This window comes from Myiozetetes cayanensis, unplaced genomic scaffold, assembly GCF_022539395.1.
Source record: "Myiozetetes cayanensis isolate MyiCay16 unplaced genomic scaffold, myiCay2020 scf6-25, whole genome shotgun sequence".
Taxonomy (NCBI): Eukaryota; Metazoa; Chordata; class Aves; order Passeriformes; family Tyrannidae; genus Myiozetetes; species Myiozetetes cayanensis.
In genome coordinates, this window is record NW_026087853.1 from 61,429,497 (window position 1) to 61,443,132 (window position 13,636).

Consider the following 13,636-nt stretch of genomic DNA (forward strand, 5'->3'; position numbering starts at 1 on the left):
GAAGGGTGGGAGGGAAAACAGAGATATCCAGGCGAGACTTTCCCATCTTTAGCTCCTTTGTGATTAATTACAGATCGATACCTCGTACTCGCCGGCTTTTATGGCTCATTAACATCAGACGGTGTCAGGGTATAGATTTGTTACCTGAATAAATGAAGTGGGGGGTGGCGGGGAGCAAACACCCGCAAACGGTCACTCGTGGGATATAAACGAAACACGACTGAGCTGAGCCATTTGAACTCTGGGTGGGAAAATGATGCTCGGGGATCTTTACCTGTGAATCTCAAAGCACCGTCCAAACCACATGTGGGCATGTGCACACCCATGGAAGAGAAGGAGAGGGATGGTGTCCCTCTGGTCCTGCGTGGGGCTGGGAAGGCGGCAGAACACGGAGCCAGGCGCTTATTTTTTCCCAGCCCTTGGGATGATTTTCTGATTGCCCACCCAGCCAGCGTTAGCAAAGGAATAATAAGGGAGAAGAAAGCCTTGGCAGCCCGCAGCCCCGGCTCCGGGGAGCCCCGCTCTGCCGCTTTAAGCAGCCCATCGACGCTGCCGCTCGCCCCGCCGAGCCCCCAGGGGTGCAGTTAAAGAAAACGGGCATCTGTCTCTTTAAAGCGTGATTTCCTCCCATTGTATTTGAACGGCGATCAGGAAAAAGGAAATGAAAGCGGAGCCCCGGGGGCCGAGCCGCGCAGTAATAACCCCGCGGGGCTGCGGGTCCCGCCGCCCGCAGCAGCGCCGGGCGCGGAGCAGCCGCGGTGGCGGCCGCGGCCGCCGCCCCCCGCCCGCGGGAGCGGGAGCGGGATCGGGAACGGGATCGGGATCGGGATCGGGAGCGGCCCCGCCGGCCGGGGCGCGGGGGGAGCGCGGCGGGGATGGGAGGTCAGAGCCGCGGGCGGGGGCCGTGCGGGGATGGGGGCGGAGGGGAGAGGAGGGAGGTGCGGGGCCGGAGCGCAGCCCCAGCGTTGTTTGTGTGTGTGTCGGTGCTGCAGGAGGAAATCCTGTGAATGTCATCGCGGGCCGGCGGGGGAGCGCGGCTGCAGACAAGGCTCCGCGGGCAGACACCCTGTGCGCGGCCGGCGGCGGCAGAGCCCACCACCGGCACGCCACAAAGGAACCGGCCCTGCCAATGTCATCGGCCATCGAGAGGAAAAGCCTCGATCCTTCCGAGTAAGTGGCCGCTTTCTCTGACCGGTCCTCTCCCCTCTCCATTCCCTCTCTCCATCCTTGCCCGGGAGGCTCCCGGTGCCACCCCGTCCTCCCCGACGGAGCCGCCGCTGTCATTGTGTGCCCGGCAGCCCCGCAGGGCTTCGGCACCAGCCCTCGCTCCTCGCCGCCCCCGCGCTGGAGCCGCACCGGGATGCCCGGCCCGCGGCACTGGCGTGGGGAGAGCCCCCCGAGTTGCGGGAAGGAGCAGCCGGGAGCAGGCAGACGCGCTCCCCCTCCCCGGGCGGGGAATCTTCCACACCCCCATCCCACCCCGGAGTGCTGGAGGTGCCGCACCGGCGACACCGAGCACCGGCGACACCGAGCACCGGCGCCCGGGATGCTCCGACCCGCGGGGCTCAGATCTGGGGGAGGTCGGGAAGAGTCCCCCGAGCAGTGGGACGGAGCAGTCGGGAGCAGGCAAACGCACCCGCCCCCCCATCCCCGGGCAGGGAATTTCCCACCCGCTCATCCCACCCCGCCGTGCTCGGGATGCTCGGAGAAGCCGCACTGGGGACACCGGGCAGCTTGGGCTGCCCAGACCCGCGGGGCTGGCGGCGTGAGGGAGGTCGGGGAGAGCCCCCGAGTTGTGGGAAAGAGCAGCAGTGGCAGCAGAGAGGCACAAACCACCACCACCACCCCCACACACACGCCAGGCACCGCTCATCCCACCCCGGGGTTCTGGGGATGCCAGGAGGGAGGGAGAGCATCCCGCTTCCCAAGCCTGAAGGTTTTCCAGAGAGGGAAACCTCTCTGCCCCATCCCGAGGGACGCCCTGTGCCCCATCCCTGCTCTGCCCAGCTCGCTGCAGTGGAAGGTCAGGGCTGTTTTATCTGCAGGTGCCCAACTTCTACGTTTTCATAATGCAACTTTCAAGAGCTCATAGAATCTGCTTTGGTGGGGGCTGGGTGTTCTGCTGAGGGCACGGAGAAAGACTTGATGGCCGGGATGTAGGAGATGAGGATTTCCCTGGCTGGGTTTCTCACTCAGGGAAGGGACTGGCTCCCGTGTCCTGACCCAGGCTTTGGGGCTGTCCTGTCCCTCCTGCACGCCCAGGGACGGGAGCTCAGCACAGACCCAGGGTCACTTCAGCCCTGCACATGCTAAGAACTGTGCTTAGGCTTGGCTGCAATCACGATAAGAGGGAAGAAAAAAAAATTATAAAATCTTCGTTTGCAGATAACGCTTCAAACATCGCTCAGAGTAAACTGAGTCATTCGTGGTTTGTTTCCTGTTAGATACTAAAAATGCCACTACTTGGAGCCCGGAGTGAACACATGGGAACCGCTGCTTTTGGGGATTAAATCACTTCATTCCATGTCACATCTGATGTTTTCCATGTTACATTTTCTCTTCTTTTATGCTGTATTTTAAGAAATGCTAATCCAAGCCCCTAATGATGTCCAGCTTTCAACTACAAAGTTTTTTAATCTTTGTTTATTTACCTGCCTTGTGTTCTGATGACTTAAGTGCTGGCTTAGGAATCTATGGACATCAAAAAGCTCAATGTGTAAACCAGGAATGCTGTTCTGCATAAACAACCCTCAGGCTTTTCCAGAGTTTAGGGTTGTCCAAGAAACCTGGCTTGGGATTCCCAAACACCCCTCAGATGGAATATTTTGGGGTGCATCTGAAGTTTCAAATAATAGATAATAAAGGATAATGATGTGTGTTTCCTATTGGAAGGCTCTCAGGAGCTGCCAGAATGGAGCTCACACACTAGGAAAGGGAATAATGGAGGCCAGAAGGATAAATCTGGAAAAACTGGGGCCTAACCATGAGGTCCCCGTGATTTTTAATGAAAACTCACAGGATGGAGAGCTGGCAGAGAGGGGTGTTACCACGCAACTTGCAGGGCACAGCAGTTTAAACTTAGAGGAGTGAAAACCAGAGCAGAATATAACCAGATAATATCTCAGGGCTCAGCTTGCCTAAATAAAAACTGCAGGATCACTTTCTCAGCCCAGAAGTTCTTGACCAGAGGTCGTTCCTCCCTGCTGAAGAAAGTCATTTTTTCCCAGAAAACCGCTGATCCAGTAAATAAACAGGAGTAATATAATTTTTTCCTGTTGCCTGTTGGAAAGTGTGAGCAGCCAGCTCCTTCTCCATCAGTGTAGGTCTCCTCTGCCCCCACCAGCCCAAGGGAGGACAGACCAGTGACAGAAATAAATTGCTGAGGGACTCTGTGTTAGAGCAAGAAACCAATAACATGGAAAAATTTGGGGGTCCACTCTACTTCCCCCAGGTTTGAAATTAAGCAGGTGCTTAAAGGATGGATCCAATAGATTTTTTTAGTGACCTCCCTGGGATTTGAGTGAAGCCAAAACCTTACAGAACTGAGCTCAGGCACCTTCCTTTGAATTGTTTTGCTGTTTGTTTTGTTTGTTGTTTTTTTTTTCTCTTGTAAAATTACCCAAAAAGACAAAAAAGAGAATTCCTTAAGAAAATAGCTTTGAAGAAAATTCTTGCTTTATCCCCAGGTATTACCAGAATCATCTTAGATTTCAGAGCTTTTTAAAAAAGGAACAGCATAAGGTGCTGAATAGCCAGTGCTATTATCACAATAAAGATTTGTGTGTTTGATGTGTAATCCCAAATAATTGCTTGAGTATAGACCCATCCCAGTGGATTCAAGTCCTTAGCTAAGGGAAAAAAGAAGTCCTGCACTAACATGAGGTAAAATTCTGGCTCTATTAAAACCAGCAATGAATCTCAAACCAGTTGGGCACCGGTCTCATCTGTTGTATTGATTCATTTCGTGCTGTTCAGAGAAATGACATCCTCAGACTTAGTCTTCAAATTTACATTTCCCAGCAGAAAGTGTAAAATCCCTCAGGTGCCTTTTTTAGCCCTTTAGCACTTGGCGAGATGGAATAAAACCAAGGATGTAATCCCTGTTTCAACGTGTTTTATTTTGCTTTTCCTTCTCCTCACATGGATGCTCTCAGATCACAGTGGATTTTCCTCCCCCAGTGATTCTCTCCTTCCCTCAGGGAGCCGGTGGATGAGGTCCTGCAGATCCCCCCTTCCCTGCTGACATGTGGAGGGTGCCAGCAGAACATCGGGGACCGCTATTTCCTGAAGGCCATCGACCAGTACTGGCACGAGGACTGCCTGAGCTGCGACCTGTGCGGCTGCAGGCTGGGCGAGGTGGGCAGGCGCCTCTACTACAAACTGGGCAGAAAGCTCTGCAGGAGGGACTATCTCAGGTACACAGCCCACCCCTCACCCCTCACCCCTCTCCTTCACATCATCTCAGCTCTGCCTGGTCGTTTAGTGAGCCCGCTGAGAAAGGAGGGGTTGGTTTGGAACTGCTCCTGAGGCCTGGCAGCAGCCGGGGTGGGACACAGCTCAGGGTGGAGAGGTGGGCTCGGATCAGACTTGTGGAGTCCCAGAACGGTTGGGGCTGGAAGGGATCTTAAAGATCATCTTGTTCCAACCCCCTGCCATGGGCAGGGACACCTCCCACTATCCCAGGCTGCTCCAAGCCCTGGCCAGCACTTCCAGGGATGGAGCGACCACAGCTTCTTTGTGCAACCTGTGCCAGGGCCTCACCCCCTCCCAGGGAGAATTCCTTGCCAATATGGGATATAACCCCACCCTCCAGCAGTGGGAAGCCATTCCCTTGTCTTGGCACTCCAAGCCCTTGTCCAAAGTCCCTCTGCAGCTCTCTTGGAGCCCCTTTAGGCACTGGAAGGTGCCAAAGCCTTCTCTTCTCAAGGCTGAACACCCCCAGCTCTCTCAGCTTCTCTTCATAATTTTGGGTTTCATGTGCAGATCTTTATGGTATTGCTGGGATTCTTCAGTAACTCATAGATAAATCTAGAGGTTACCTGTGTTGGTTAGATAAAAAACTTGGAGTTGTTTACAGTTAAGTCTTTAAAATCTTATTTAAAAAAGAGGTATGTTTTAATGGAAACAAAAGCATTGCTACATGTGGTAGATAAACCAGAATTATTTGATAATGTATAGAATATAGTAAGAGCTCCTAGGACTTGGGGTTGTTGGCTCCTTGGTGGTCTGCACAGACATAACCCCACAGCTCCAGGTGAACCCCACAGGGTCAGTGTTGTTACTTATTATGGGTATTTTCATTAATAACTCTCTGCCTGTCAGTTTTTGCCAAAATTTGTAAGTAGAAAGATTAATTGGAAATTAAGATATTTCACAAAAATTGGTAGCAAAGGATCTTTACATTCTTGAGCACAATTAAAGTGTGTTCCATTCCTTCTGGTTGTGTTCCATTTCTCCTAATGGATCCCTAATGTGTCAGGGGACAGAATAATGATATTTAATGGTATTTTTCAAGCTGTTTCACTGCAGGCTGTTTTACCTGCCAATAAAAACTAAAACAAAATCTCAGTGGAATCCCTAATTATGCCGTCCCTGAGCTTTGCTGATGAGAATTTTGCTGAAAGTAAGGACTAAGTTCTGCTAATGGGACCACTTGTAAATCCAGCAGTGATCCAGTGTTAATTACTCTCCCCAAATACTTTTCATCTTAAAATGGAAGTAAAGGAAGTATGGCAATACAATTAGTGCATTTTCTTGCAGTGAAATTCAACGCTTTTATTTATTTAATAATACAATAGATAATATCTCCCGTCATTAATGAAAAATTTGGCAACCTTTGTGTAACCTCAGCATTATTTTTGTGGGGCAGAAGGGAACAGTGACATCTCCTGGTAGATGAAAGAAATTATGTTCTTTTCCTTTACTCCTTTCCTTAAACTACAAAGCACAGCTGAAGACAAGCAACTTTTGTCCATGGAAAGGTAATTTCTGTCAGTAACAGAAGTGGAAGTATCAGCAGGACACAGCTTTGTGCAGTGTTCTGGGTGACCTCCTCCTGAAGCTCCTCAGCAATTCAGGATGAGGTCATTGATCAGAGAAGTCAATTATATTGATAGATTTGAGGAGATTTAGATTGGATATCAGAAGAAATCCTTCCCTGTGAGGGTGGGCAGGCCCTGGCACAGGTTACCCAGAGAAGCTGGGGCTGCCCCATCCCTGGAAGTGTCCGAGGCCAGGTTGGACAGAGCTTGGAGCAACCTGGGACAGTGGAAGGTGTCCCTGCCCATGGCAGGGGGTGGAACTGCATGGATTTTACAGTTCCTTCCAGCCCAACATACCAGCATTCCCTGACACTGAAAGCAGGTGAGGACCCTGGATTTTCTGCTCCAGTTTTTGGTGTTTGCAAAGTTTCCAGCTCTGCCTGGAAGCTTTCCTTGTCTTTCCCAAGCGTTCCTGACTCGGCACTGCTGTGACTAATGGTTCCAGGCACGGGTGCTGTGTCCCTGTTTTGGTTTGGGTTTCCCACCTGCCAGCAGAGGAGCTCTGCTCACTGCTCTGTCCTTGCAGGCTCTTTGGCCAGGACGGGCTCTGCGCCTCCTGCGACAAGAGAATCCGGGCCTATGAGATGACCATGAGGGTGAAGGACAAGGTGTACCACCTGGAGTGCTTCAAATGCGCTGCCTGCCAGAAACACTTCTGTGTTGGGGACAGATACCTGCTCATCAACTCAGACATAGTGTGCGAACAGGACATCTACGAGTGGACTAAGATCAACGGGATGATCTAGCAGGGACGTGCCTCGGAGTGTGCCACGCACATCTCCCAGGCCGTGCCGGGGCCCGCATCGACGGTGGAGCTGTGGAATTTAAAAGGGGGGAAGCACCACAGAGTGGGCCCTTTGCAGGCAGTGCCACGTAGAATGCAAACTGCGCACAGGGGGAGGAGGGAGAGCAAAGCAATAGTAGCTAGAGTGACTCGTGGTGACCGCACGGACACCGAGTGACATCAGCCACGGGGACAAACACAACTCCATAACCAACCCTCCCAGCTGGGGAAGAGTGGGGACTTCTGTAAAGAGATGTTAGGATGTCATCACCTGCAGACTAGGATTGTGCAATTAAATTTTCTTTTTGTCTCGTTTTAATTAATTAAGTTTAGATGACGGCTCCCAAATTAGGTGTGAGGAGGAATGCTGGAAGGAAAGAACCATCTCGGACGCGGTCATTCCACATGGCCTTCCAGTTTGGATGGGAGAGAAAGCAGGAAGAGGGTGGGGGTTATTTTTGCATGGGTTTTTTTTCCCTTTGGGAATGAACAGTGCATCCTCCAGTCCCAAACTCTTCTTTTAAAAAATCCCGCTGAGCAATTGTTTTTGGGCACTGCTGTTTTGAGATGAGATGTTCCCCACATCATTTCTATACAAATATAAATCTAAAGAGTTGTTCAACTATTTTATTAACTTAGATTATATCAATAAAATATTTGTTGTGTGTAGTAAGACTCTGCAGCTTTAATAAAAATAATGGAAGATCTGAGTGTTGCTTTTTTTTTTTTTTTTTTTTGAGTTGGACTGAATTTTTGGTTGTGTTATTTATTTTTTTTTGATGGGGCTTGGAGCAACCTGTTCTAGTGGAAGGTGTCCCTGCCCATGGCAGGGAGTTGGAAGTGGGTGATCTTTGAGATCCCTTCCAACCCAAATCATTCTATGAATCTATGGTATTATATTCCCTCCAACTTGTTTCCTCTAGGATGAGTAGTCTAAATCCCTTCTTGCATGAAAGCTGTTTCACACCTCTGACAATCTCTGTTTTTCTGGTTATATGTTACCCTTTTTGAGACAGGCATCACTAGAACTGCAAGCTGTGCTCAAACACACTAAAATGTAAAGCTTTTCACACCACTGAACAAGTCCCATCCACTCAGACAAGGCTTGGCATGTCCATTCCCCCCACACCTCAGGAATAACACCCGTGCCTGTGGGGATCAATTTGATTATTTTCAATAAATTTGTCACGTAAGGGATCTCCCATCCAAGTGGCAGCGCAGATCAGTGACAAAACTTTGTGCTTTACAATAGATTTACTGAGACCTCGTTTGACTTTTCTTGCTTTTGTTGTCACAACAAGCACTGGGGACAAAAACTTTAAATCTTATCACCAGTGAAAGTGGAATCTACATATAATGAAATCATTGAAAAGTACAGTTTGAGGGTGCTGTGACTGAGCTCTTCTCCGGTGACAGGCTGACCTCTGGAGGCCACAAGCAGCTGGTTAGAATTAGAATTATCAGCCTAAATTCTTGCCACCAGAGGAAAAAAAGAGATGTGCATGAGGAAAATCCAGCTATCAGCTCTCTTCATTCAGAGTGGCTCCTTGCAAATCCTAGACCCAGCTAGAAACAAAGTCTACGCTCATTAATAATTAATTAATTTACATGGCTTGGTGGATGTACCCAGATGACAGGTTGGCATCTGCTGATAGTCCTGACAGGTGAGGGGCAGCGGGAGATAAAATGAGCTTCCCTTCAGCAAAGCAAGCCCTGATTTTGGCTTCTCAGAGTTTCTCTGAAGAGTTTTTGAGCTGCATCCTGCAGAAAGGTGGTACCACTGCCTCTAAAATCAGAGTTACTCCAATAGAACCACAGCACTGATACAGGCAGAACCAACACATTTCAGTACCTGTGAGGGTTTTAACACTTCTTCCCTAAACCCTTCCCAGTGTCATTTTTAACCTTACTAGGTCATGCAGAGAGCTGATTTTCAGGATTCCACCTCACAAAGAGATCTGACCAGGGACCTCATTAACATCTGGGCTGAGACAAGGTAAGAGTGTCAGTAGTCCAGGGAGGCTCTGTGGTTCTGCACTAACTAGACCAAGATCTGTATTTTGTTCTCACCTCAGAAAGTGTTCCCTGTTTGACTTCTGTCAAAGTAGTTAAATATTCTATTTCTCAATTCTCAATTCTCAGTTCCCACTTGTAAAATGGAGATATTGTTAATTATTCCATAAAATTTTTAAAATTTCCTAATGTAAATCTGCTCATTTTGTGTGAGGCGTAGTTTAAACAGGAAAATATATTTTTTTTAAAACCTAAATGAATGTATTTGTAAAGCAAGGATGCTGAAGGGTCCACAGTGGGTATCCTTATTTTGCTGTAAGACTGGCAGTGGGATCCAGTCTCTGGAACTTCAGGAAGCTTAGGCTGAACTGGAAAGGAGAAGAGCCCCTGTTTGAGCAGTAATATTGCTCTAACTGTATAATTATATCAGTCTGCTGATGCACTTTTCCCTGCCAGATTCCCAACTCTTGCTCTTCAAATCCAGGAGGAAAGAGAGCAGATTTCTCCTGGAACTGGTGTAACCAATGCTTCACCTCTGTCCTCACCTCAGTTATGTTCCTTAGAGGAAGGAACTGGAATAAGAAGATAAAATGTTCCAAAAACAACAGCAAAAATAAAAGCAAAGATGACTTGAACTCATAAGCAAAACCCACAAAAATCTGACTATGACTTCATTGCTGATATTCCAATGCACCACCCTTGCTGTGTTTTCACTATCAGCAGTATTTTAGGAGGCGTATCATCCGTCAAGATTTCCCTTCTTTGTCCCCATCAGTCAATGTCATGGTGGGAAGATGGGAGCATTACCATCCATATCACTTTTTTAATTCCCTGCCCTTGAATAAGGGCAATAAGAGCCCTGCATAATGGAGTTTTCAGCAGAGAGAGTAAATGGGAATCGGTTGTTAATTCAATACAGGATCCAGAAGCTGTCTCTTTGCTCTCTTTTCTCAAGGCAATACTCTGCCTCCAATTGTCATTATACCCGAGAATCAAACTATTTGAATTCTGGACACATCAGCACAAAACCCAAGACTCCCTGCCAATTTTGTAGCCAGCTTGGAAGAGAACATCAGAGAGCATCACTCATTTATACGACTGCCAGCCCCAGACTGTAAATTCGGAAAACAAGAAGGCCTCAGGTGCTGCACTTTACCAGGTCTCTCTGCTCCTGAATCACCCCCACCTTAGCACCCCTGTCACACACAAGGTAACATTTTATCTCTGAAAGGCAAAGCTTTCCAGTATCTGCCAGGGTGAGCATCTGTTCTGTATGGCCTGGGTGTGAGTGGAAAATGAGACTATTAAGTTTATTAATTTGTATCAGTGGCTTAAGGCTTTGAAGGAGATTCATGACACTTGGGAAAATAATCTATAAAGATTTTTGTTGCTCTGAAAAGACAGTGCAGCATCAGCTTATTTCACTTGCAGCAGGTTGATCTCTTTTGTAGAGCATATACTGCACTGCAGGCAAAGAGAATTTTAATGGACACTGCAAAAATTATCTATTCCTCTGTCCCACAACAACTGAGGAAAAAAACCATAAAAGGACACATAACAGAGAGATTAAGATATGATATCGCAAAACATTTCAGGAACTACAGTTAAATTAGGACTCAGAAGTCTGTCAATGGGATGAAGATTAAACAGGCTGAAAGTTGAACTGTGTTTGAAGCAACGTGTTCCTTCCTGCTGTGGGTCGCTCTGTACCAGGCTAATGAGAAGGCACGTCTTGGAAAGGTCTCTAATAAATCAGCAGATCTCTGATGGTTAATTAAACATAGTTTGCAGGAGTATACACCACCTGCCATTTTCAAGTGCCCTGCAAGCATTAATTACTCAACAGCCTCTGCAGACATTTGCACATGGGTGGCAAAAAGTCATGAACTTCTGCTAAAATAAACACATTTGGTGACATCTCTGGTTTATTCTTTGAATACATAGCTTGACCTACCATCACTCTCTGTAGCGATACTCAAGCAACTCTTGAAGCCCCTGTGTTCTTCACCCACATCAGAGGGATGACCAAAAAGCTCTTGATAAACTCTTTCTCTATTAAAAAGTAAATTTTCAAATATTTAATTTTTTGCAGGGCAAAAAGCAGATAATGCATGAAAAATGTAGATTTTTTGAAAAGATTTTCAGGGTAGAGATATTTCTTTTTTGAATGAAAAAATTAAATACACCTTTTTCCAAGTGCTCTGTGATCACCTCTGCTCTCTGTCTGGCGTATTCTGGTTACAGTTATAGGTTGATGTAAGACAGCAAAGCTATAACCAAAGGTGAATAGACTGCCCTGATTTCTGTGGAGATGCTGGAACTGGAAGGGCAGCAACAAGGAATGCTGGAACAGGAGTGATGAGAGCAAAGGAAAGCTGTTGCTTTGAGGTGCTGAGAGAGGGATAACCTTTTAAAGTCATGACCAACCCCCCTTTTTCAGTCCAGTAGCCATGTCCCAGCTACATTTCATGTGATTCCTGAGATGTTTCCTTATCAGGGCTATAACTTCTTGGCTTGGTTGGTAAAAGCTCGGAGGGGTTTGGGTTTTATCTCTCCTCAGGTGTGTGTCTCACCTCAAACAACTTTACCAGTGTATATCAGGACTGCTGTGAACTGGTTTTGAGTTACAGATGCTTTCCTTATTTATTTACATTTTAAAGAAACAATGGCAATAAAGCTGAAATTCTTCTCCAGTAAGACACACAGTCCTGACCATACCCTGAAACATCTGGAAAGCTACCCAAAGCAGTGCTTGTCATATTGATATCTCATTAAAAAAGACCCAAGACCTGCAATCATCAACCTACATATGCTTTGCAACACTGGGAAACTCTTGGTCAGTCCGAGATAACGCTCCATCATCACGTGGTTGTGATTTTTCGCAGTCCAGAGCCGTGAGTGAGCACCAGATGAGCTGTGATGCAGTTGCCCTGGAATTCTTGGAGCTGGACCAGCAGCTTGTTTGACCCACCACGCACGAGAAGCGTGTTGTTCAGCTGATAAGAGAAGTGAGAACGTGCATCAGCAAATATGGTTTGTTTATCCCATAATAACTGGTTTTGAGCAGGACGAGCAGAGAGGGGCCGGGGCTGCACGACACAGATAAGAGCTCGGACCAAAAGGACGAGCAAAGGTCGCACCAGGCTTCCTGGAAGCTTCGAAACAGGAGCTTTGGGTGGGAATGGATGACTAAGGGAATTGCAAAGCGCTTCTGGAGGCTTTTATCTGTGTGCTGCCTCTCCAAACCCAGCTCAGCACTCCAGCCGTTTGTTGTTGCCATCCTCTGATGAACGAGTGTACTCCGAGTTCAGCTGTTGGTGGCCAAAACCTCCACCACTGCAGCCTCATCTGACTGCCCTCCTCATTAACAGTCTCAGCTAATGACCTAAAGAGAGTGAGTGGAGCTGAAGAGTGAGCTGCTCTCTGCTTCATACAGATGTGGGGTCTATTAGTTCAGGAAAGAATGGCAGCAGGGTTTGCTCCAGGGCTGCCTCATTATTCTCCATGTTCCTCAGGTAAAAAAAAGACCTCCTGACCTCCCACACAAAACAACCAAGGTGTCAGCACTATCCACAGGATCATGAAAAATTCCTCCAACCCTTGCTTTTGGTGGGGTCTTTCACACATCAGGACTTAGGAATCACGCACAGTAAAAACTCTGGAAGTGCATGAAATTTGGAATATTCCTGAGGTTTTATTACTGCCCTTTTGGGCCAAGTTAAGATTGAAATCAGCAATCTTGGTCTCCCGTGGACGTTGTCAGTGCTAGTGTCTGTCAGTGTTAATCTGGTACACATAATTATGTACAAAACCTGAACACAGGTAGCAGTGCTGCTGATCTGTTTGAAGTACCTCTGATTATCCACTCACCTCTTACACATTTTCTGCTTAATTGCATGTGTTAGCTCTTAGAGACAAGAATCATGCCTTTCTATGCCATCCATGCTCTGTAGAGAAGGAAAACTTTATTTCTCATACTTTTGTAGGTTAATGTTTACATTTTTAGCAGTATTTTCTATTTGGTTTATGTGAAAGATGATGATATGAAAAGCAAACCAGCTCCAAGCTAAGCAATCCTGGGAAAGAATAAAACTTGGCTATGCCACTTTGTGTCAACATTGAATCTTTCACGTGAAGAAAAAAACCCTTAATCAACATTCCTCTCTAAGTGGGATTCCAAACTGTCCAAACGTATGGAAATATTTTAGACCCATTTCAGAGCTAAGAGTCTGAGACAAAAATATTTGCTAATAACAAAAGACAAGGCTGAAGTCACAGAGCGCTTTGGCTCAGAGCTGGGAGGACCAGAGGAGGTTTCTGATAACCTCAGGCAGCTGATACAGACGAGAGTATCCATGGAGGGTCACTGCACAGTTCCAGACAGAACAGACAGACAATTCCAGCTGCTCGGAGTCTTTCACTGTAACCACTAGATGAAGTCCACTGGTTGATTCTTGGTGATCCCTTTGTTTGACTGTGCAGCTTTCAAGGCTAATTTACCAACCTGTGAGATTCAGGAGGGGTGTGTTTCTGCCTGGGTCCACGTGGCAGTAATGAGGAAGGGATTTTCCTGTGTTGTTTCATTCTGTGAGAAGGCAGCTCAGAGCTGTACTCTGACAGATATCCCATTTGGTACTAAAACGTCTGACAAGCTGCTCTGCAATATTCAGTTTGTTCACGTACACGTTTCCATGAAGTTCTGGCTCTGATCCCTTTCTCTGTCTCCCTGTCATCTTTCACATCTCATCTGAGATTCATTCCCGTGAAGCCTCAAAAAGCAATTTGTTATCAGTTCATA

At 47.4% G+C, this 13,636-nt stretch overlaps 1 protein-coding gene across 2 annotated transcripts; it reads left to right on the plus strand.

Annotated features, from left to right (window-relative positions):
- The first annotated feature begins 428 nt into the window (after window positions 1-428).
- On the plus strand, window positions 429-7,535 carry LMO2 (LIM domain only 2). Of its 2 annotated transcripts, none has more exons than XM_050335250.1 (4): window positions 429-694; window positions 993-1,170; window positions 4,200-4,415; window positions 6,568-7,535. In XM_050335250.1, the coding sequence occupies exons 2-4, from the start codon at window positions 1,130-1,132 to the stop codon at window positions 6,785-6,787; spliced, it is 477 nt and encodes a 158-aa protein (XP_050191207.1). In that variant the 5' UTR covers window positions 429-694; window positions 993-1,129; the 3' UTR covers window positions 6,788-7,535. The 2 variants fall into 2 exon arrangements, with proteins under 2 accessions (XP_050191207.1, XP_050191206.1); XM_050335249.1 differs by lacking the exon at window positions 429-694 and adding an exon at window positions 717-882.
- The last annotated feature ends 6,101 nt before the right edge of the window (window positions 7,536-13,636 follow it).

Bases quoted from the DNA above. Each gene is read 5' to 3' on its own strand.
- LMO2 (XM_050335249.1), top strand. The intron at 1,171-4,199 runs GTAAGTGGCCGC...TCCTTCCCTCAG, and splicing joins AAAAGCCTCGATCCTTCCGA to GGAGCCGGTGGATGAGGTCC. The intron at 4,416-6,567 runs GTACACAGCCCA...CTGTCCTTGCAG, and splicing joins TGCAGGAGGGACTATCTCAG to GCTCTTTGGCCAGGACGGGC.